General features: G+C 42.5%; 1 protein-coding gene across 2 annotated transcripts in view; it reads left to right on the top strand.

Moving 5' to 3' along the window:
• TBC1D15 (TBC1 domain family member 15) overlaps positions 1-22,469 on the top strand; it is a 439,633-nt gene that overhangs the window by 78,839 nt on the left and 338,325 nt on the right. For both annotated transcript variants that reach the window (XM_069229563.1, XM_069229562.1), the window contains exons 3-5: positions 6,642-6,716; positions 12,477-12,615; positions 19,235-19,445. In XM_069229563.1, coding sequence (XP_069085664.1) covers positions 6,642-6,716; positions 12,477-12,615; positions 19,235-19,445 — 425 coding nt within the window. The remainder of the gene's footprint in view (positions 1-6,641; positions 6,717-12,476; positions 12,616-19,234; positions 19,446-22,469) is intronic.

Below are 22,469 nucleotides of genomic sequence, written 5' to 3'. Positions count from 1 at the left end.
TCTATTTTTTTTTAAATCATATTCTGATTTAGACATATGCCCAACCCTCTTGGGCACCCTGCAGCCAACAACCCTGGTGCATGTGGCCTGTGTAACCCAACCCCTTTGTGTGTACTAAATCGCCCAACCTGTATTCTCCTTTTTTATTATGCTTTGGGTACTGCGGTACCATGAAGCATCCTCGTACAACCTTGTGCATTACCATGGTACAAAGGGGTGGAAGCTTATCCAGCGGTTTCTGTGGTACTCCCATTGTTCCTCAAAGGGGCACAGTCTGACCCTTCACAACCTTTCACTGAAGGACTGCAAAGATCAGTGAAGCACTAAAGCCCATCCTCAATGCCTCTATCAATTCAGCTGAATTCCCTGCAACCTGAAAACATGCCACTGTTGTGCTCTGCTTCAAGAAACCCCTGGCTAGTCCAGCCATGCTTTCCAACTACTTCCATCTTGCTCCTACCATCCCCGGCAATTGTCTTAGAGAAACTAATCAGCTGATGCTTCACCAACCACCTCAGCAGCCACCACCTCCTCGTCCCACCGAGTCTGGATTAAAGCCCAACCACAGTACAGAAACAGCACTTATCTCCGCCACAGACGACAACTGTATGATCCTTGACAGAGGAGACACAGTAGCTCTCATTCTCGTAAACCTCTCTGCAGCATTTGACATAATCTCGCACCCAATCCTAAATGGGTGCCTGCATGAGTTTGCCATCCAAGGACCCGCTTACCACTGGGTCTTGTTCTACTGAACGGAATGAACAAAGGCTGTAAGCCTGGCACCATACTGCTCAGAAGTCCTCATGCTCATCTGCGGATTGCCCCAAGGCTCATCCCCACCCTTTTCAACACATCCCTCTCGTATGCAAACAACGCACAACTTGTACTCTCCCCCTCGGACAAGACCCCCAAAACAAGAACAGAGTTCTCTGCCTGCATGACGGAAGTTGCTAACTGGATGAAAGCCAACTGTCACAAGATCAACTCCGACAGAAGTTCTGATCTTTGACAAGAACACCTCACCAAATTACTTCAGTTGGTTGGTGGCTGAACTCAGACCCAGAACCCACTCCAGGAACCTCGGAATAATCATCAACAGTAAACTGAACATTACTGCACAAGTCAATACCGCCACTGCATCTTAATTCTAGACCCTGAAGATGCTGAGGAAGGTTTTCAAATGGCTGTCAAGCAACACTAGAAAAACTGTCACTCACACAATAGTCACCAGCAACTTTGACTATGGGAACACTCTATACTCCAGGATCACCAAGCACCTCAATAGGAGACTACAAACCATCCAATTTGACAGCCAGACTCATCCTCCCACAAAGAACTCACATCACGCCACACCTTAAGGATCTACTTTGGCTCCTGATAAACAAACTCACTCATTTCAAACTCCTCACATTTAAGGCACTGCACAACTCAGGCCCCACCTACCTGAACAGTCGCATCCCCTTCTACCATCCACCCAGACACCTCCGCTCCACAGGACTCCTACTCTCACACATCCCATGCATGCATGAAACCAGATCAGGATGACTGTGTTCTCTTACATTGTTTCTAAAACATGGAACAATGTCCCACTTCACATCAGAGCCTCCTCCTCTTTACTTGAATTTGGCTAGAAACTGAATGTCAGCTGTTAGCCTGCACCCCCCCTGAAGAACCCCCAACCGCCCCCGGCCCAACTAATGCCTGTGAGTCCGGGAGTCCCTGTCCTTGCTGCTTTTAAAAAAAAAAAACTTTCCATGACAGTAGGACCGGGTCCTGTATTGTCGGCCACAACATTTGAATCACAAATGCGATCAGCCAATCCAATCGTTTTGTACCGCTGTGCCGAAATGGCTGGCGGGGGTAAAAAGTTGCTTTGGTCATTCAGAAGGCCCTATTCTTATAATTTGTTCTGTACTGCGGGGCTTCCAACAGGCCATCCATCCAGATGTACCTAACTTTCTGAGCCAACCAGAGTCCCTCTTTAAGTAGTAATTTCTCAAACAGCTGAAAAGATTTATCCCAAATCAAAAATACTATCTTGTTAAAACTCAAACTTTTTGCTAAGTGTTGATGTATTTCGGTTCAGCCATTTGTTTCTGTATTGGAGAGCAGTTTCTTTTGTGGATTGACATGGGATATCAATGTTTCACCCACCTCTGACCTAACTATAACTACTATATTCTTTTTTCAGGGATGGTTTGTGTTTAGCATTTGTGAGGCATTTTTACGGTTCAGATATAGGAAGTAAATATCTTCATACACAGGATGTAGGAGACATACATCAATGCAGCTAATTCTACACAGGTAAATGATACTGCCCAAAAATAGTAAAGGGAGGCCAAGAAATGAAGAGTCAATAAGAATGTAAAATCACCATGCACACCCAGGAACATAACAATTGTTGTGGACTTTCGAGCGGAGTTCAATAAGGTGAACAAAGGGATACTACAGACCTAAAAGAAAACACTATGGGAATTTATAAGGACCTTAAGACCTTCTTGATTTACTTAAGACCTTCTTTATTGAACCTCTCAACTGCATGCTAGCAGGGTCGAGGATAAGGACCAAAATATATATTTGATAGCTAATGCAAAAGGTTTCAAACAGATGCTTGTGCTGGCAGTCTTGGGGGGGGGGGGGGGGGGGTTTGGGGTGTTTTTACGTGGGAATGTTGCTGAGGGTGTGTGTTGGCAGTTGTCTAACAACGATAGATAGGATCTAACCAACAGAGTGGGGAAAAAACATGATATTGGTTTTTCAGAGTCAGGCTACTATGACTAAATATCAAACTGGTCAGTGATAGGTCTCTCATGGTAATGCCATGCAATGTTTCTGGATGTGGAGTAGCCATGGCTACCCAACCCTGGAGCAATGCATTCAAATATGGGCTGGTGCATGCTTGCTGAGGAATATATCTGGGAGGGTCCATGTTGACCCAAGAAATTTGAATACCGATCGGGGCTCAAGAGAAAGTGGGAGGATGCAAGTCATTCATTGAACTATCATCTAACGGGATGGGGGAACGAAATGATGCAAAGGAAATGTAGTGGCAAGGACGCAATGTACTTTCTTTGACTGCACACCTTTCCAGTCATGTAGTGTATTACGGGGTTTTTCAGTTTGTAATACATTACTACTGTTTTGCTTATTGAATTCTTGGAGAACAAAAGTTTTATAAATCTTTTTTTTTTTTTTAAAGATTGGAAATATCAGTCTATATACTCTCTATTGATCTCTGATGATGATCTGGTCATCCTGGTCCCTGCTTGTGTTACAGCTTGATCTTCAATATTTTCTTCTTCATGTACAAAAAGATTAATTGAAACACAACGTAAAGCAAATATTGGATGTTGTGAGCTATTGCTCTCGTGTGTATGATTGGGCAACAATTGAGGACCTCAACCCAACACACCTATCTGACTGTGTTTGTAACCAACACCTTACATTAGAACTTACTGCCAAAGATTTCAGAAGGGACTGATGAAAGTTAAGCAAACGCATGAGTTCAGGGCAATTTAACCTATTATAAGAGATTGCGTTTCCAAAAGTGTCTTAAGAATTGCACATGAAGCATCATTATAGGGGCGTGCTAGTTGTCATTGTCTTGAAAAGGCATCCTCCCTCTGCTGGCAGGGGGCACTTTGGTTCAGGCAAACATTTCCATCACTCCACTGCACCAGAAACTTAATTTTAATGACAGTTATTGTGCAACGTGTGTTTTTAAGTGTTAGAATTGTTTAGGAAATCAAATGAAAAATTCAACCCTCGTTGAGTGTTTCACAGTTAGAAGATGGCTGTGCTGCATCCTAAAAGCAGATCACGTTACACGATTAAAGAGCTGCCAGCCTTCTAGGTGCAATAACATTCAACCTCAGGGCACATTACAAACAAAATTACGGATGTTCCAGCTCAAGGAATGACAGCAATGACATCCAACAGTAAGATTAGAGCTAAATACAAATGCACTTCCAACTCAAGTGAAGACAGAGTTCTTGCGATTTATATTACCCCGCATACCAAGAGGCAACACCTGGCTTCATCTAAATGATTTGAGCAGGATTAAGTGATGCCAGTGATCAGATGGAATCCTCTTCATGTTAGTTATCTTCATACTCATTCATTTTGATTAGGTGTTGCTAGAAAGGTAGTTTTTCGTTCTGTTATGTGACCAGAATTGAATGTGATTGTGTTATCTTGTGAAAACTCGACCATAATTAGTAATGTACCAAGATTTAAGAGAATATTCATCAAAATGTGATACCCTTTCTTGTGTAACATTGAACCAGCGAGAATGTTTAGGATCTATTTTAAAACTGATAATCAGTAGATTTATGGATCACAATTTTCATAGTAGAATTCATTAGAGTTGCTATAAATTATAAAACATGTCCATTTTAATTGTATTTAAATAAATATTTTAGAAGTTATTTTACTCAAGTTAAAGTACATTTGGTCATGGCTTGAGTACATGATTGCTGGTTTGTACGTTTAGAAAAGTAATATAGGTTGTCTGTCACTTTACATGTGTGGGCATATTTGCTTCATTTCAACAGCAGCAGTAGCCTAACAAATCTTTAAATCTATATTGTTAATTGATTTAATAAATTCTCAGAGTCATTGGGAAATATAGTCATCAAATCATACATATTACGTTGCATGGGAGATGCTATAAGCATTAAAAGAATTTAGAATTATTTGTTTTGTGACTTGCCTGTTTAGGTTTTCAAACTTCCTATATTTATGTAAGGTATATTTGTGCATTACATACATGCCCCAATATGTAACTGAATATGTGGTATTTGACTTACTGTTAACAATAGCTCTTAAAGTCCTGAGCTGAAAATGGTGTATAATGGTGCAACAATTCAACCCTAATGCAGTGCCCTTGGTTTCTCAAATCGCATCACTCATTTTAGGGTTCTAAACATATCAATGTATATTACAAGTCTGCTGCGCATTTCACATCTTTAGCAGTTCAATATTGGGATTAAAAATGTCTCTAGCATTAAATATTTCGTGTTTTGTATTATCATAATAACATGCTAAATTCACATACAGAAGAGTATGTTTATGCAGCAAAGGTTAATGCCCAGCGTTTGCAAGCAAATTCTCCATTATGTGGAGTTGGCAAAACTCCAGGGAGTATGCATGAGGGTGTTTCCAGGCTCTGAAAGGCCCTCCCCACATATGATGGGCCACTGACACCCTTTTCATGTGCAAACTCTTGTGGCAGTAGAATGCATGACCTGATGCTGGTTGGGAGGGGGATCTTTGCTAAAATACTTGAAAAGCTTATTTTGGGAAACTGGCTCTACCCTTGTGGTTCTTCTTATGTTTTTCCTTATCCACAGGAAAACACAGGGTTAGGTAGCAGCACAGAGAGCTGTTTTAAAGAGCTGTCAGTCGCACGGGCACACATGAGAACCTTTCAGGACTGTCTCGGGATGAATCCCAGGAGTTCAGTCTCTCTCTGGCTGAATTCCCAAAATGTAGTAAAGGCTGTTCCCAAACCAGCAACACAATTCCAGCCATCAACACGTTTGGGGTGTTATCGTCAGCTCAAAGGGAGGGAGGAGGATCCCTTTCGTTTAAAACCCATTAAATCGAAATCTTGATTGACTGCACAAGGGAAAACACCATCCTCATCCTTCTTCCTTTACTTCTTCCATGTTTGTGGTTATTTAACTCAGAGCCCTGGGATATGTTGCAGGGACAGGACTTGCAAATGGGTGGCACGCGCTTTATAGCACTCTGAAAGGGCACTGCAGGGGGACCAGAACGCCAACCTTATTCTTCCTCCTTTTCTCCATTCAGAACACCAGTGTGAGTACTCCATCAGAAGACTACACCTCCAATCCCTAACCTCCTCACAAATTTCAAATAGGGAAATTAAGAGAAAGAGAACACACACAAATTGGGAGAGAGAAAATCCAGAGAAGAATCAGGATATTGGATTTAGAGAGTGCAAACTTGAAGAGGAAAATCCATACTTTGGAAAACTGCATATACAAAACCTTGACAAATATCGAGAGACTTCAGAGGGAAATAGCGATATGATGTCAGTGTTGGCTCAGCAAAACCTTGTTTTCTTTTGTGTGTATAAATGTTTATGAACGAAAAGTAATAAACCAATCTATACATTATCTGCCTCATGGCTTCTTACCTTAACGTCATTACAGAGTGTGTTCACATATTCATAAACATTGTAGTTTTGAAAGTCTGATGTAACTTTCCCTTGGCACCATTTGGACAATTTGAAGTTTAGGGAAGGTTTGAATTTGCAAAAGTTTGTTTCCTCTCGGTAACAAGTAAAACATTTGTGTGGAAAAATCTCCTCATGTACACTCGCAAATATATTTTGGGGTGTTCATCCTACCTGTTCACCGTAATTGCACCCATATCACTTTTTTTCTTTTTTCATCTAGTGTCAAATGAAATGTAGGGTGGATTAAGGCATATGCTATGGTAAAGGCACACAAGTTTGTGACTAGTGAGTAAACTGCTGAATGACCCTTGTTGAATGTCAGTGACAGCACTTTACCCCGTTGGACTTGTGTGTATTTAAAGGTGGAACTCGTGAAATTGAAGAAAGTCCTGTAGGCTAAGGTAACTTTTTTTTTCTAATGTCTTTATACCAGGAGGCGGATGTGGTTGTTGACTGGAAACCATTAGAGGATAATTTCGACTCTACCAATATTCCTTGTCCCGGGAAGGTATGCTAAAAAGTGTTTTTGATTACAGTGCAATACTTTGAGTGTGTCCAAAACAAATGGTATAATTTTGTATTTTGCTAACTTTATTTGCTCTCATTATCCAGCCACTAGTTGGATTTTAAGTACTTGTTGCTTGTCTGTTTTAGTTTTACAGTGTTAAGCTATAGCGAGTTAAAACTGGAGTACCAGCCTCTGCCTTAATACGTTTCTCAGCTATTTCACTGCATAAAGAGAATGCTTGCTTTAATTACTGGCTAACTCATATAGCATTTCTGAAGGACCTTGGCAGGTATTGTATGGTGCCAATTAATGATATGCCATGTTGTGTTGATGGACCTCATTTGTTGTATGATCAGGCCTCACGCAGTAGTTTTTTTGCCTGGGTCAAAATTACTCTATCACTTTTTCTTTCTTCCTTCACTCCAGCAGGATGACATTTGCTGACTTCAGTGACATTCTATTGCTTCTCTGCAGGTGGCATCATAAGGGGCTTTAGAACTTGGCTTGCGATTGATTGACAAGATCAGGACTTTCTAGATTTTCATACAGGTGTCATCTTTCTTCTGTATTTTTATAGATCATAACTTTTATTTCCTTCCTCTCTCCAGTAACCTTTGCGAGGATATGCTGCCAACTAGGGATGCGTTACTTCTAATAGCTGCTTATGTACATGGTCCCATGTACCCTTGTATGAATGTAGACTTCCCTAATCAATTATTCAGCATCTTCAGTGTTGTAGTTTCAGCCTGACAGGATAGGCTGGAAATTAGTCATTACCTGAATGTTTTTGCTCTGAAATCTCCACACCCTTTTTGTTAAATTACCATGCCCTACAAAGGTTATTGCCTTTGCATTACATTTTGTTAATTAATGTATAGTTTGGAGGGAGTAAAGGGGGGGTCCTGTTTTGTACTGTGGTGTTAAATCTTTCTCTAATTGTAAAACACTAAATCGCATGACCACCTCTTGTTGGGCTCCTGATGACCTTTTCTCTTTGGATAGAGTTCACACTACTGTATGAAGAGATGCGTATTCCTCAGATGCAAAATGGTCCAGGCAGAGAATCATGCTTTGGCCAGTGAGTAGATCAGCATATTCTCTTCAGAGGGTCAATCATGCTTCAGTCTAATTCCCTGCATGGGGGTAGTGATAGCTGACAGAAGTCCTTGAGAGAGTGGTTTAGTTATGAATGTTTTTTTATTGAGCACATAAGCTCCTGTAAGTTCTCTTAGCGTTTTTATGTGAAGTAAGGAAGAGACAAACGCCTCTCTGCAAGCCCGCCATTCTAGACTTCATTGCCGCAAATGGGGAATTTGCTGTAGAATAGCTGGCAAAGCAGTCCATGTATGTGTCCAGCAGTGAAAAGGAGCTGCCACCTACACAAACGTTATTGATCATTGGAATTAACAGAACATATTCTGTGGATATGAATTTGGTAGTAGTGCAGATCTCTGAGGAACTCCACATGTCATGGGTGTGGCCTTTGAAGAAAAAGGGTGAAACAAGGCCCTCTGCTGTTGAAATATTTTTCTACTATAGTGATGTCAAAAAAGCCTCTGCAATAGTTAGCTGTGGTCAACAATGTCAATAGCTGCTGATAATTTCAATAGAATCATTCCGTTCACTCTGACATCAGCTTCTAAAAGTGTTGTTTCTGTCCACCATTCCGAACTTATTCCACCAGTCCTGTTAGTACCTTCCATCTCTAAAAGTTACACAAAGGGAAATTAAGGGTCTTGGTAAAGGAATGAGTCCTACTCAGTCCTGAGGCGAGTTGTGACCTTTCCTCCTTAAGCAGATTCTGTTTCACAGGTTGTGAACTGCTCTTAGGCAGAGGGGTGTATATACTTCCATAGCTAAAACAATATTGGATTACTTGTAGGCTAAAGAAGCATTCTGTGAACTCTGCTTTTCTAGCCATTTAATCACGAATTTCAAGGACATCTCTTCTTTTTGAGTCCTGTTAAAGGTAGTTGTAGAAAAGATGCAGACCCCAGTAAAGGTCAAGTAGGTCCTTTACTCAAGAGCATTCCATCCACCGGTTAGGTAACATCCAGGTTCAGCATCAGCTGACAATGGAATTATAGTCAGATGTCATCACTAACCTGGAATGTCCCAACACTGAGTTTCTCCAGTGTTTCAGTCACTACATTCTTAGGATACCACAGTAGTGACTCAACAGCTTTCCACTCTTTTCCAACTTTATGGCTTACATGGGGATCTTTAAGCTCCACGTTAGTACAGAGAAACTTTTATAAGCCATTCGGACTGCTGGAGAGGGTAACTGAAAGTTCTGCAGCTCATTCAACGCTTCCTGACCTCTCATCTGCCTTTGATACCAATGACTAACCTTACTGAGTCGCCTGAAGTGTATTGGAAAAGTTTCTATAAATTCTCCCTGAAGGTTGAGACATTTTTGTCAAAGTGGGCACCCCAAGAGAGTGAGAAGTGCTGTTACTGTGCCAGCTCTAGCATCTTGTGTTGAGTGCTGGAAAACTCCCTCCCCACCCTATGATATTTGGTATCTATATGACACCTTTGTGTGAACTGTTAGCATCAGGAGCAGGATTGTGCATTTAAGTTGATGATACACAACTGTTGCTGACCTGGAATGGCAACTCTGAGAAGGATTCAGCCCAGTTGAGAAGATCCACACCTGGATGCACCAGAGCTGTCTTGTCCTAAACTTGGATAAGAGTGAACTCCAGCTCAAGTAATACAAGTCTTGCCCTAAAGTGTATCAGTAGCACTTACATAACAGGAAAGGTTGGGAATGCTGAATTTGAGCTTTCTTGCAGGGTTAAGACCATTAGTGTGGTATTGGACAGCCAATTTTCAATGGAAGGACACAGTAATTGTCTAAAGAGATGTAGCCACCACATTAATTGATTGACTAAAATCAAACACCTCTTGTCTGAAAGTTCTGCTATAGAAGATACAGAAATGTGTACCCTGGTGGTTGTTCTCAACTTTGATGAACTTCTGGTTCATCCATTTGAAGGCTGTACTGGCTCGCTGTCCTTACATTGCTCACTCACATGTCTCATCTGATAGGACCATACCATTGGGGCCATACATTGACATCGGGATCTGATATAGAGAATACCTGCTGTTTGCCCATTTTCACACTGCTGTTGGTTTGCTGAATTCTGCTGAGCGCCTCTACTGGACCTCTAGGTGGCAATTCAGATTGATACTGTAAGGGACTGATCATACGTCTGCAGATTTTTTAGAGATATATAAACATGCCATTCCTCACCAGAATGTGCTACAGTTATACCCAGAACTTTTGAAGGTTGAGTGACCCTGTTTTTCTGTTAACTGGGGATGGATGAATTGTTGAAATCTTCCTCCTATCTGCTTAATAAAAACATCACTTGTATGTCATTTGTTCTCACATACCCAGTACGAGAGCCAGATAATCTTGTCCTTCTTGCAAGATCTTTTTTCATAACGGAGGCTAATGATAACAATTCATCCCTTGCCTTTGTTGAAAGTTGTATTGAAATCGAGAGCCATCTCTTCCTGGGTGGTGCATCAGCCATCAATATCTACCACTTTTCAAACTGACTGCATTTTTAAGATGATAAATCTCTTCAGTGAAGCCTTGAACCAAGAAACTGTGAGGCACATGAGGTCTGGTAATGACTTCCTGAATTGATGCCTTAAGCTCTTGGTTTGGGGTGAATTCTCTAAGACCAGTCATCCCCCTTAATCGTCCACAAAAGGATCCTGTCAACCCTTCTAAGTGTGCCCGATAGAATTCTTAGTCCTGAGCCCAACTTTGGCTTGGATTTGGACTGTGAATTTTACAACGAACTGCAATTCACATTTATAATATAAAAATTATTGTAAGTGCAGGGCAAAAATTGACACATTTGTCTTCCTGTCAGACCGGTCTATAGTGGTAAATGATGTGTATAATGCTGCAAAGACCAAATGGAGTCCTGAGAAGTAGGTCTGTTTAGTAAGGAACATTGCCATCTGTAAAGCAAAGGCAAAAGCAGTTGTGCTGCTAAAGTCTCTGCATGTGGATTTAGATGGACTATGAGAAAAGCCTCCCCCTTCATTTGTCTTATGTTGACAAATAAGCCATGGAACAGTAGTTTCTTTTGCTCTGAATGTTGTAAAATATTTCTGCAAATGCAATGTCATTTGAGGCTTTTAAGAACTTCTAGGTATTAATCTATACTTCTTCTCCAGTAAGAGGTGATTTAGCTAGGTCCTTTTTCAGTTTATTAAGGTAAGAAACATTTTGACCTATCTCTAAAGGTGTTTTGGGCATTAGAACTGCACAGTCACAGTTGAGCCCCTGTGCACCGTTTCTGGTCGTAGCTTTTCCTATTCAGCACCAGCATGCATATTTTTCATGTTTTAGACAGTCATTTGGCTTCAGGATTGGATAAGGGCCAATTGTCAAAGAGCTGTTGTTGATCCCCATTCTACAGGTAAAGAGAAGTTAGCTTCAGCTTTGAATATTGAAAGTCTGCCCGAGGCCCCTCAGAAATGCCGTAGTAAAGTTCCAGTTCCATTCTTGACTGGATTGAATGTAGTCTTATTTTGTTTTCTGGTGACAGATGATCACAGAAGAGTATTGTTTAATTGCCACGTGAGAAGAGAAGATACTTTGCTGCTTTCCCTTTTTCTGTATGCTTGCTCTCTCCGAATTTTCGAGCGTGGCTGCAAAATACCTGAGAGATAGATGTTTCCAATGACCTTTTCAGATTAAATGTGAATTTTGTGTCTCTTCCTCTTTTAGAGAATGTCACATGGCTAATCTGAGGTTTTAGAACCTCAATTAATTCCACCACTTAGTGTTCTAACATGTTATTTCAATGGCCCTGCAGAATAAATACTGCCTCATCCTTGAGAGGCCTTCGCACCATGCTAGTTCCTCAGTTTCTGCCTTGGTTCCCCCATTATCAGAAAAGAGAGATTCCTTATTGGGTCAATGATCTTCTTATGCAGGAAAAAGGTTAACATGTAGTCTAGACAAGGTGCCTAGTGTATCAGGGTGCCATCCTCAGAGGGGCAAAAGTGAGCCAGTACTCATAGCATTCTTTTCAGTCTTTGATTCTTGAATTGGCATACGAAACTTGTGAGACTGTGTTCTCAAATACACCTTTAGGGCCATAGAGTATTCATTTTTGGGACCTCTAATCTACACCGCGTGACTCGAAGATCCCAATCTATGACTCACTTTCATTGTGCCAAACTATATTTTTTATTTCAATTTGTAACTCTTTTTCTGTTTTATTTTTTATCGTTTACATTGTACCAAGCTTTTTGGAAGTGGCTTTTTATGGTAAGTGTAAACATTTTGGTGAAACAAAGTGTAATCCTCTTTGTTTCATGTTTACTTTTTTGCTAAACACATTTTGCTTTTTAACTCTGTACATGTTGGGATTGCAGTGGATAACCTTTAAGTAGACACTTGGCAAAGAGTACTGTATATTCTCCTTACAATTTCCAAAACACTTGTGGCAGTCCAGGAATTCATTTTTGTAGTCTTAGACTAAACTGAGGCACAGTAACTCTAACATCATCGTATGTGTGTGCGCTGTTAAATCTGTAGCTGGTACCATGACGAAGTGACTGATGTTTTATTGTTTGGCCATGCAGATAGATTCAGAACATATGTATTCTCAGAAAACATACCTCTTTTTCGTTTCTTTAGATCAAAATATGTAATCATTGTGTTTTTGCAGCTTTTATGTTTTGTAAAATAATATTTTGGTTATTTTATGGTCTGCTTTTTAGGACTCTAGTTCAGTTGTGGAGTGGTCACTGACTCCTAAAGAGCGAACTTCGCAAGGAATAGAGCATCAACTAAGTTATGAAGCTGAATGGGACATGGTCAACACAGTTTCCTATAAAAAGAAGTACTGCTCCAATGGAGGTCTGTATAAAACTGTTCACAACTAATTTACCAGATTACTTTTTAACCCGACCTGTGCAGAATTCAGATCAGGCCTTGCAAATCAAAATAATTAAGTGAATGGTCTCATTTAAAAAAAAATTGAGTGAAGGTATATAGTGTATGTTTGATAAAAGGATCTTCTACAGATTACTTAAATTTGGCAGAATGAAAGCGTTCCTCCTGGATGGTCATAAAAATATGTAATCAGTGGAGGCACCCATTACTACGAAATACGAAGCAAATTCAAGTAGCAACAATGACTTGCTAACATGGGAGCAATAGACATAATGAATTACCTTTTAATAGTGTATAAAAATGATTTAAATTATATTTGTGCTTTGTTTCCAACATTACATTGGGAAAAGTGTGCCACATTCCTGGTATGCCTTTAGCACTGTTTTTGTAAATCTGTGCCACTAAAGAGTGACCTCAAGATTGAGCGAGCACATACTTGTACACCTAGGTAGTCAGAATCTAATTATTTATAGCTTTTAGCCAAAAGCCCTTCTCAACTGCTGCCTTTCCCGTCCAGCCTTGCAACAATCTGCCTCACAGGAGCTGGAACCTTTATTTATTTCAAACCCAGACATATTTAATACTCTTTTAAAAATCGTGACATCCATAAATGTAAGACTTAAATAGATAGTCGGGTTAACGGGGACTGTTCTTTATTGACCCCTCATTTTGCCACCTTCCCTACCTACCTTCACTGGCTTGTTGGGTCAAATCTCAACATTCTAGTCTTAACATTCTCTATGCAGAACACTAGGGCATGGATAAAAGTTACACACTCTCAATCAAGATACACCGTATCTTTCAAGTTGTGCATTTTGTAATTATTCAGTATATTAAGCATTAGCATAACTTTGTTAGAAAAGGGCTCCAAGTATTGCATTTGTTATTATCGTTCTACTTTACACTTTCTCTAATATGGGCAAAGGGAATTGAATGTAACAATATAGAGTTTTAAGAAAGACCAATACCTCTGTTGCCTACAGCCTTTCATCTCAAATAAATTTCCCACATCCTTCAGCAATGTTGTGTTTATTATGTAAAATTGTGTTTTGTATAGCTCAACTTTCATCTGGAAGGTAGCTTCATTAAGCCTTCTCAACAGCTTTTTACTGGGTGATAGATTGCTCCAAGACTATTAATTGCTAGACCCCGAAAGTATACTTAGTATTGGACTGTGACAAAAGGCACTTTGGGGCAGCTGGGTCCACAAAGGTTTTCTGAACCTCACATAAGTATTCTCCTCCTAAAATGCTGCTGGTAATTGGTTCCATAGCTTAGCTCCTGTGGCACTAAGATGCAGCTACTAGATTGTATATGCCTGACATATGTAATTAACTTAACATTTGGTTAGCTTTTACAGTGTTCAGGACACTAGTCGGTGTTTGTCTGCCAAAGGCTTAATGGAGGCAAAGTAAGCTTTTCTTTTAGATAGGCCCCGGGGCAATATTCAAAACTTGAAGGCAGGTTTCCTTTGCAGCTCGTTGCCAGTGCATGTTAACCTGCTGATGGGTGATATGTTTTTTGAATGTGTATTCGACCCTGATGGCCTTATTGTGACTATTTCTGAGCTGGATGAGGGTGTAGGCGAGTAAATCTATGTACATTGTCCTAGCATAACCAAGACATGAAAGTTTAGGTATCCTAAGTAAGTGAATCATTAGACCCTAGTCAGGGAGCCACAGGGCGGGCAAGGGCTACTTGTCCTTAATAGTGGTAGTTGGGATTGTTTGCCTCTCGTGTCCTGTGGTCCGTCCTACTGTGGCTCTGCAAACTGAAATAAATGCACCACTTTTGCACTGTACTCTCCGGGTAGCGAGGGGAAGCAGTCTCAGAGTCTCAGGAAGGTAGCATGGGAAATGGAGACTTACAACTTAAATAGTGAGACAAGTTACACAATGAGTGAATGCCCATTCCTTTAATTTTACTTTTAAGAAAATACACATTCAAATGTCTTTCAAGTAATTTATCATATAATTTGCTTCTTTGTGAAGATATACAGTGTATTACATTGCAATGTATACATTTAATGACCTAGTTGCACTTACAGGGTCATATGTTTTAGAGTGCTCCATCCATGTTTATGCTACATCCTTAAAGGCCTGTTCTTGTCTCCAAAGATTTGTCAATAAATGCTGGTTCTGATTATCACAAGTGGATGACAGGTCAGTTAAAGAGAGGACTGTTGTCCTCTTTGATCCCATACTCAGTGCTGTATTTCACCAACTCAGAAATGCCCATGGCCCACAATTAGCCCCCAAACCTCATTGCGTGTTTGTAGTGGCTCATAGACCCATCTTTCCATTACCCTCCCCAGAGAGGGGGATTTGGAAAAGACTTTTGAAAAATAGATGGCTCTTCATTTGTAAGAGTCTAAAAGACTGTGGTGAGAATGTCAATTAGATGGTGCTAAAAATCAGTTTGAACCTGTTCTCTTGGAAATTGTGGTCAGTAATTTCCCCCTTCCTCCTGTGGGAAGGGGCATTGCATTAACACAATATCGTTGATGCTAATCTGGGTTAATTCCAATGATTTGAAAAGCTGTTAGTCTTGTGGCAGCTCTGTGCGTAATTTACCACGGTGTTTTTGATATCAAGACCCTGTAAGAGCAATATTCAATGGAGAACATATTTGCAGTCCTAGTGTAATTGTTGAATGACTTTATACAGCAATATGACATTGATGAAAGCATTATGCATTTGCATTGCACCTTGTCATTAAACAGTATCTAATTATTTTTTAGGTTGAATGATTTTCAAGCAGGGTTTCTTCTTAAGTTAGGGCTGTGCTTGTATTAGCAAGCAAATGATCCAATGGGGTGTCCTTCAAGTACCCCTTGCCCAGTGTAATCGTATATCTCTATATTGTCAGCAATCATGGCTTGCATTTTCCTTACATTGGTGTCATTGGAAAATTAGCTTGATGCCATGCCCTCTTGCGGTCCATTTGCAACAGTACAGGTCTTGACATATTTTTTTTAAGCTCCTCAGAGTAGATTTCCCACCTTCCCTCAAATCATCTTTTTACTTTCCATTAAAGTATCTTTTTCCACCACTCTGCAGAGTACTGTGGAACAGTCCAGGTGTTTTATGGGTAGCTGTGATGTGCATCTCTTCTTTCACTTTTAGTCTGCAGCCTTTTGAGTATGGCATTAGAGTTCCTGATTCATGAATGGTTGTACTTTGTGATTTAAAGGATGGTGCCTGGCACGACTACTCAAAAAATATCACAGGAATTCAGAGAGTAGCATAGACTCCACGTCCTGCTCTCAGAAGCTCACGTTAGGACCTCTGGTGTAAGCTGCAGCATTATGTATAGACAGGGGTTGAAACATGTAGACCTTCGATGGAGGAATGGGGGTTTCTAGTTATTCATTTTGTATCCCTCACTCAAAGCTCCCATGTTTATGTGAAACATTGATAACGCATGAGACTTTACAAGCTCTCTACAGTAAGCTAAGATACCACCGACCTTAGAAACCCAATTCTGACCATAGATTCTTCACTGTTAGACCATTCCTCATGTGCCAGACTGGATCTGGAAACCTTAATGCTTGTGGGTGCTGCCATGAGGCCACTGCAGCTTCGACGTAGGTCTGCACAACCTCGAAGAATGACAAATGAGCCACATATGAGTGCCATCCTTGTGCGCCAATGTCAGGTCTTTTCTTTCAGCCCCTTCCGATGTGGGTCTGGAACTTCACTGCTACTTTTGTCAGGCCTTTGCTGATTTTTAAGAAAAACAAGAAAACCAGTGTGCTAGTTCATGATGTCCACTCGTAAAACAGGCTTCAAGCCATACCGTAAATGTAGGAAACAGATGTCGGTCAGGGACCCACACAAGATGTGTCTCTGAGGTTTGTGTTCAATTTACGATTTGACGTTGTGCACACTTGTTCATCCTAAACCAATCCGAAAATGGGAGGCAATGCGGTATGAGCACTAGAAGAGGTCGAAACCATAGCGCCGGCCTACCCCAGGTCATGGACCCAGTACCATTCCTGCTGCTGGTTTTGCAAAAGATCCAGTTTGCATTCAAAGGTCTGGACTGGGAAAGAGAAGAGGGTGTCCCCTCTTGATATTTCCTTATGCTTAAAAAGGACGTTGGCCTCTGGTCTATACAGGACCTTCGGCCTCTGAGTTCTCCCTAAGGAAGAACAAATTCAAGATGCTCACACTGGCGCAGAGTGAATATCCATAGTGAATAGTGTATTTAAACCTGCAGGGCATGTATTTTAAAATACCCTTCCTGCAGCCCCACAGGCATTAACTAAAGTTCAAGGTCAGTCAGGAGTAATTTGTTTGCATTGCTCCCTTTTGTCCTCAGCAGTGCCCCTAGGGTGTTCATGAAAGCGATGGCAGAGACCTTGGCAAATTTTTCGGGTTGAAGGTTCCAGTCTTCCACAAACTCGTCAACTGGCCATTGAAAGTGGGCTTGCCACAGCCAGTTATAGGCCTCCTTCAGATAGCAGTGAACCTCATGACATCGTTGGGCTTCACGATCATTGAGCCAAAGTAGCACCTGATGCCAATAGAGGATTCCTTTCATTGGACCGGTCTTGGATACTTTACAGTTCAAGGCTTTCCCACCAGTTCAAAAGTCCAGGAGATTTGGGCTGTGATCCTAATGTTTCAGCGTCAGTTCTGGGTCTCAGTGAGAGCAGCTTTGAGGCTTCTCAATCTTAAGCCTCCTGCATTGTCCTTTTGATTATGCCAGATGGCACCTGCAGACTCTGTAATGAGATCAGATGTTCCAGTGGGCCCAGCACCAAAGATAATTGTCTGGTGAAATTCTGATTTCAGAGGAAACTGCCCGAAATCTGCAGTGATGGCTGCTCAATAGCAATGGACTTGTAGTAGATCCCTCTCCCTTCCCCATGCAGAGTTTACAGTGGGGACGGTTGCGTCACTGCTGGGTTGAAGAAGTCATCTGGGGGAGGTGGATTTCAGAGTACTCTGTTGCCTGGCAGAAACCTGGCTCCATATCATTCTGCTCTATCAATGAAGACCTTCCTGCCATCCATCAAGGGGAGGCTGGTGCAGGTTCTCATGGACAACACCAACATCATGTGATGCTGCCACAAGCAGGGTGCAGTGGGGTCATGGATCCTGTGCCAAGCGGCTCTGTGCACTGAAGTTAGCTAGAGCTTCAGGGCATTTCCCAGATTGCGAACACCTGACCGGTTCCATGAATGCTGGTGCAGACGAGCTCTGACTTAGGATGATCTGGCGGATCACAAATGGCACCTCATCCTCTGGTAGTGTGGGGGAACCTTGGCTGTGCTAACGGCAAAAACGTGCACTGTCAAATGTTTTACATATTTGAGTTTCCTCAGAAATGCTTGCTTGGAGCTGCATTCTGGTGGAGTGGAGCACAGTAATCCTTTACCCTGCCTCTCCTGCTCAGAGTTCTGGAGAGCGATTAGGAATGGTTGGGCCCAAGCCATCCTCGCGGCCTTCAATTGAGCCAGCATGGCAAGGTCCTTCACTCAAGACTGTGCAATCTACACCTCAATGAATGGAGATTGAGAGGCAGCAGTTAAGTATATTTGATCTGCTATCTGAAGTGGTGGAAGTCATTCTTGTTGCCAGACACCCTTCTGCAAAGTCCAGGTGCTGGAACAGCTTTGTGGACTGGTGTGGAGTCCACAATACAGACTTCTAACAAGCTAAACTGTTAGGTGTCCTGTTGCTTGTTTTGTCTTTGTCCCAGCAAGGCATTGCAGTGTGTACAATTAAAGTTTATTTGTCTATCCTCTCGGAGTCCTTACAGTTACCAGATCCAGCATCCTTATTGAAATCACCTGTTGTTGTACGGTTTATTAATGTCTTGGCACATGTTTCCTCCCAAAACGTTTGTGATACCATAGTGGGACCTTAAGTTGGTCTAGGTGTTTCTTGGATGTACCCCCCCTCAAGCTAATGTACAGCTGCTTGTTGCATCTTCTTACTATTAAGACTGTCTTCCTCATTGCAATCATTCTTTGTGTGAGTTCCAAACACTGTCTGTGCAGCCCCCATACACCACATTATTTCCGGCCAAACTATTACAGAGTGCTCATGCTGCCTTCTTGTCAAGTCTTAATTCTTTTACATGTTTGACAGTCCATCACTCTACAAGCTTTCTTTGCCCCTCGTCATCATTAAATTATTTGCTTGGAAACAGGAAAGCCATTATATGCAGACTCCCAGTAATATTTTATTTGTGACATCCCTTCCTGGATGCATGTTGTGTTGAGAATGCTTCAACTCAAGATAAGCCGTCCAGTTTGTATTGCATCCCCCTTTTTTATGCACTGCATTTGTTTTGTCTGATACAACACTGTGGCTAGGCAATGGTGACTCAACCTCAAAAGTTCCTCTTTTACTTACTTTTTTCTGTTTCCGTGCCAAAAGCAAATGCAAAAAGAGATGAGAAACTGTAAGAATGACTCTAGAGGAGTGAGTATTTGTGATATGCAGAAGTAACTTTGCTGGTGCATGCATTTTTTAATTAATGTTAATAAAAATATTTATTTAAAGTGGTTTGATGTCACAATTAAGGACAAAATCCAAATTAATTTAATGGATCTCCAATTGTTTTGTAGATTCATCATGCCCTTTCAGCAATCATACCAAGACTTCATTCCAGTTCTGCCTGGCAGATCTTTCACTAATCAAACATGACAAGGAGGATATTGTCTGGACCTGCTTAGTTTTCTATCTGAAGAATGATGTGCCTTTGCCCGCTGTTCAGTGTCATCATGATGTTGGGATGCGGTTCATTGAGTGCCTTGCAAAATATGTTGTTCTACAAGAGTAAGTATTACTGAATTTTTAACTTGTTTTATAATACGAATACAGAAAAACACTAGCCATGTTACTTGTTGCATATCTTGAGAATTGTAAGCTAAATGTTAATGTCGCCTTTTTTGAAAAAGGTACATTTTGATAGCAAATTACTTTGTCTGTATTGATGTGATCTGAGTGAGACCTCTGGCTGCATGTTCCTTACCTATGAAATTCCCCTAGGTGTCCGATTGGATCCTGAGATTTTCATGGGTAGTACCTCTACGCACCGTCAGGTGGTCTCAATTGGCTCCACCTCCGTTGTCAGTGTCATCTATGCTATATATGATGTTGCGGTTTCTAAATTGGCACCACCCCGGTCCTCTGATGTCAGTTCTTTTCTTTCAGCTCCAGCAAGCGCTGATCCAAAGAGAGATACCCCTCAGTCCCATTTTGACTAGCTTTTTTGACTTTTTGTCAAAGACTTTTAGAGTGTTCTACTCCTGGTGCATTGAGGATGTCATCTATGAAGACAGGCTTTAAGCCCTGTGGATCCTGTAATTGGGTGATGTCAGATCTGCACCTTATATGCCGTTGGTGCCTCAAGTGCAACCATGACCCAAAGTTGTGCTCTGAATGTTGGCCCATGTACCTGAAGGCTTTGAGGGAGTGGTCGCTAAAGCTGATGGCGTCTCAACACCGGACAAGCCGAGATCTTGGTTAGGAGGAAGATCCCTGGATTCATCGCAGAGTCCTTCATCATCGTCATCCCTCTCCAAGTCCTCGGGGCGATCGGGTAAGTCGAAGCATAAGCACAAGTTGAAGAAGTTGAAGTGTTCTTTGACTGGTCCTCGGCCGTTGGCAGACAAGATGAGAGAGTTTTGACGTTCAAGGCCTCGTTCTGTGACGCCAGAGCCTGGGCTGACTCTGCGCCTCCCTGACCATCCAGGAGCCAGAGCGACCACCGCCCAACTCAAAGATTTGAGGCTATACGCCTCCTTTTTGGGCAGCCCGACATTGCGGGTGGGCCCTCGGGCCTGCAGAGTTGGAAGGGGCCCCTTCTGGTTCCACTCCCATGGCATTGGCTTCATCGCCAAGGGTATCAAAGATCCAGTCCTGAATCTGGACCTGCGTTGGTCGTACCTCGACCTTCCCTGACACTGATGCTCATGACACCATCCAAACCCACAAGTGGTGTCATCCCCATAATCTCTGATATGCAGACGGATGGACATCGTACAATGCCAATTCCGACTCTAGGTCTGGAAGGAGGCCAAAGCTGTACTGTCTGTTGCCGCTGAGAGAGATGCAGCAAAGTTCACAATTCATTGTGGACTGGACACAACTGACTGGCTAGGCATAGCGGTTTCATCAACAGTGGCCCTGAGAACCACGCCTAGCTGAGGACGTCTTGCTTTTCAGGGGATGTCTAGACTTCCTTGATGGACATGCCCTATGATGGCACCCATGTTCGGAGACCAGGCAGATTCTGCGCTCGAGTGCTAAAAGGATTCTTAGGGCTACGGCCAGGTCTTTAGGCCCCACGGCGGCCACACGTCCCACGCAGTCGGCCTTTTGTCCTTTTCATAGTTGCGGAAGTGGTTGTAACCGTGTCCATTCCTAGCAAGCTGCTGTGCTGCGCATGCTGTCCAGCCATTGTGTGGCTGAGGGCACAGGATCCACTGACCTGGTGGATCAGGTGGCCAGCTGTCTGGACTGTCGGAAGCCCCCATTCTGCAGCAGCCTCTAAGCCTTCCTAGTCTGACTCTCCCCCTCCTAGGGCCAGTTGGTGGCAGGATTCGCCATCACCTGCCCCGCTGGCAATTCATCACGTCAGACAGGTCGGTTTTGCAGATAGTTCCAAGGGGCTATTCCCTCACCTTTGAGACTACCTTTCCATCCATGCCACTGTCCTTTAGTCATATGACCGAGGATTACTTGTCCCGTCTCCGTGAGGAAGTTACGTCTATCTTGGCCAGGGTAGCCAAAGAGAGGGTTCCAGTGCCAGAAGTAGGTTGTGGTTGCTATTCCTGCTACATTTTGGTACCCAAAAAGGATAGGGGACTCCACCCTATTCTAGATCTTTGGCACCTCAAACAGGAGAAGTTCAAGATGCTCACTCTGGCTCTGATTCTATCTGCCCTGGACCTTGGAGACTAGATGGAAGAGTTGGACTTGCAGGACACTTATTTCCATATTCCTGTCCTGCCTGCACACAGATGTTACTTGTGGTTCACAGTAGGCCACAAGCACTTTCAGTTCACAGTGCTCCCCTTTGGCCTTACCAGTGCCCCTCGGTGTTCACCAAGATAATTGCGGTGGTTGCAGCTCATCTACACATATCAGGGGTTTCAGTTTTCCGCTATCTCGACAACTGTTGAAGGCGGGCTCACCCCATGCTGTCGTCTCCCACCTCCAGACTATGGCAGACCTCCTCAGTTTCCTGGGGTTCAATATAAACATACTGAAGTAACACCTGGCTCCCTCTCCGATGCTCCGTTTCATTGGAGCCATTCTGTGCACTGCGCAGTTTCGGCCTTATCCTCCCCTGCGACGAGTCCATGATATTCAGGCTACGATACAGATGTTTCAGCCTCTATTCTGGATTTCGGTGAGAATGACTCTGGGGCTTCTGGTCCTTATAGCCCCCTGCATCCTACTGGTGACGCATGCCAGATTACATATGTGGACTCTGCAGTGGAACCTGAAGTTCCAGTGGGTGCAGCATCAGGGGATCTCTCTGACGAAGTCCAGATCTCGGAGGGAACTGCAAAAGATCTGCAGTGGTGGTTAACAAATCGCGATTGGGTCAAGGGCAAATCCCTCACCCTTCCCCAAACAAGATCCGACAGTAGTGACAGATGGGGGAGCCATCTGGGAGAGGGGCAGATCAGAGGTCTCCAGCGGGATCTGGACTCCACATCAACCTTTTGGAGCGCCGTGCGATCCATTTAGCATTTAAAAGCATTTCTTCCCTCTGTCAAGGGAAAGATGATGCAGGTGTTCGCAGACATCACCACTGCCGTGTGGTACTGCAACGAGCAGGGCAGGGTG

Source organism: Pleurodeles waltl, chromosome 4_1 (genome assembly GCF_031143425.1).
Source record: "Pleurodeles waltl isolate 20211129_DDA chromosome 4_1, aPleWal1.hap1.20221129, whole genome shotgun sequence".
Classification (NCBI taxonomy): domain Eukaryota; kingdom Metazoa; phylum Chordata; class Amphibia; order Caudata; family Salamandridae; genus Pleurodeles; species Pleurodeles waltl.
Note: the sequence above shows the minus strand (reverse complement) of the source record. Positions and strands in the feature narration are given on the sequence as shown.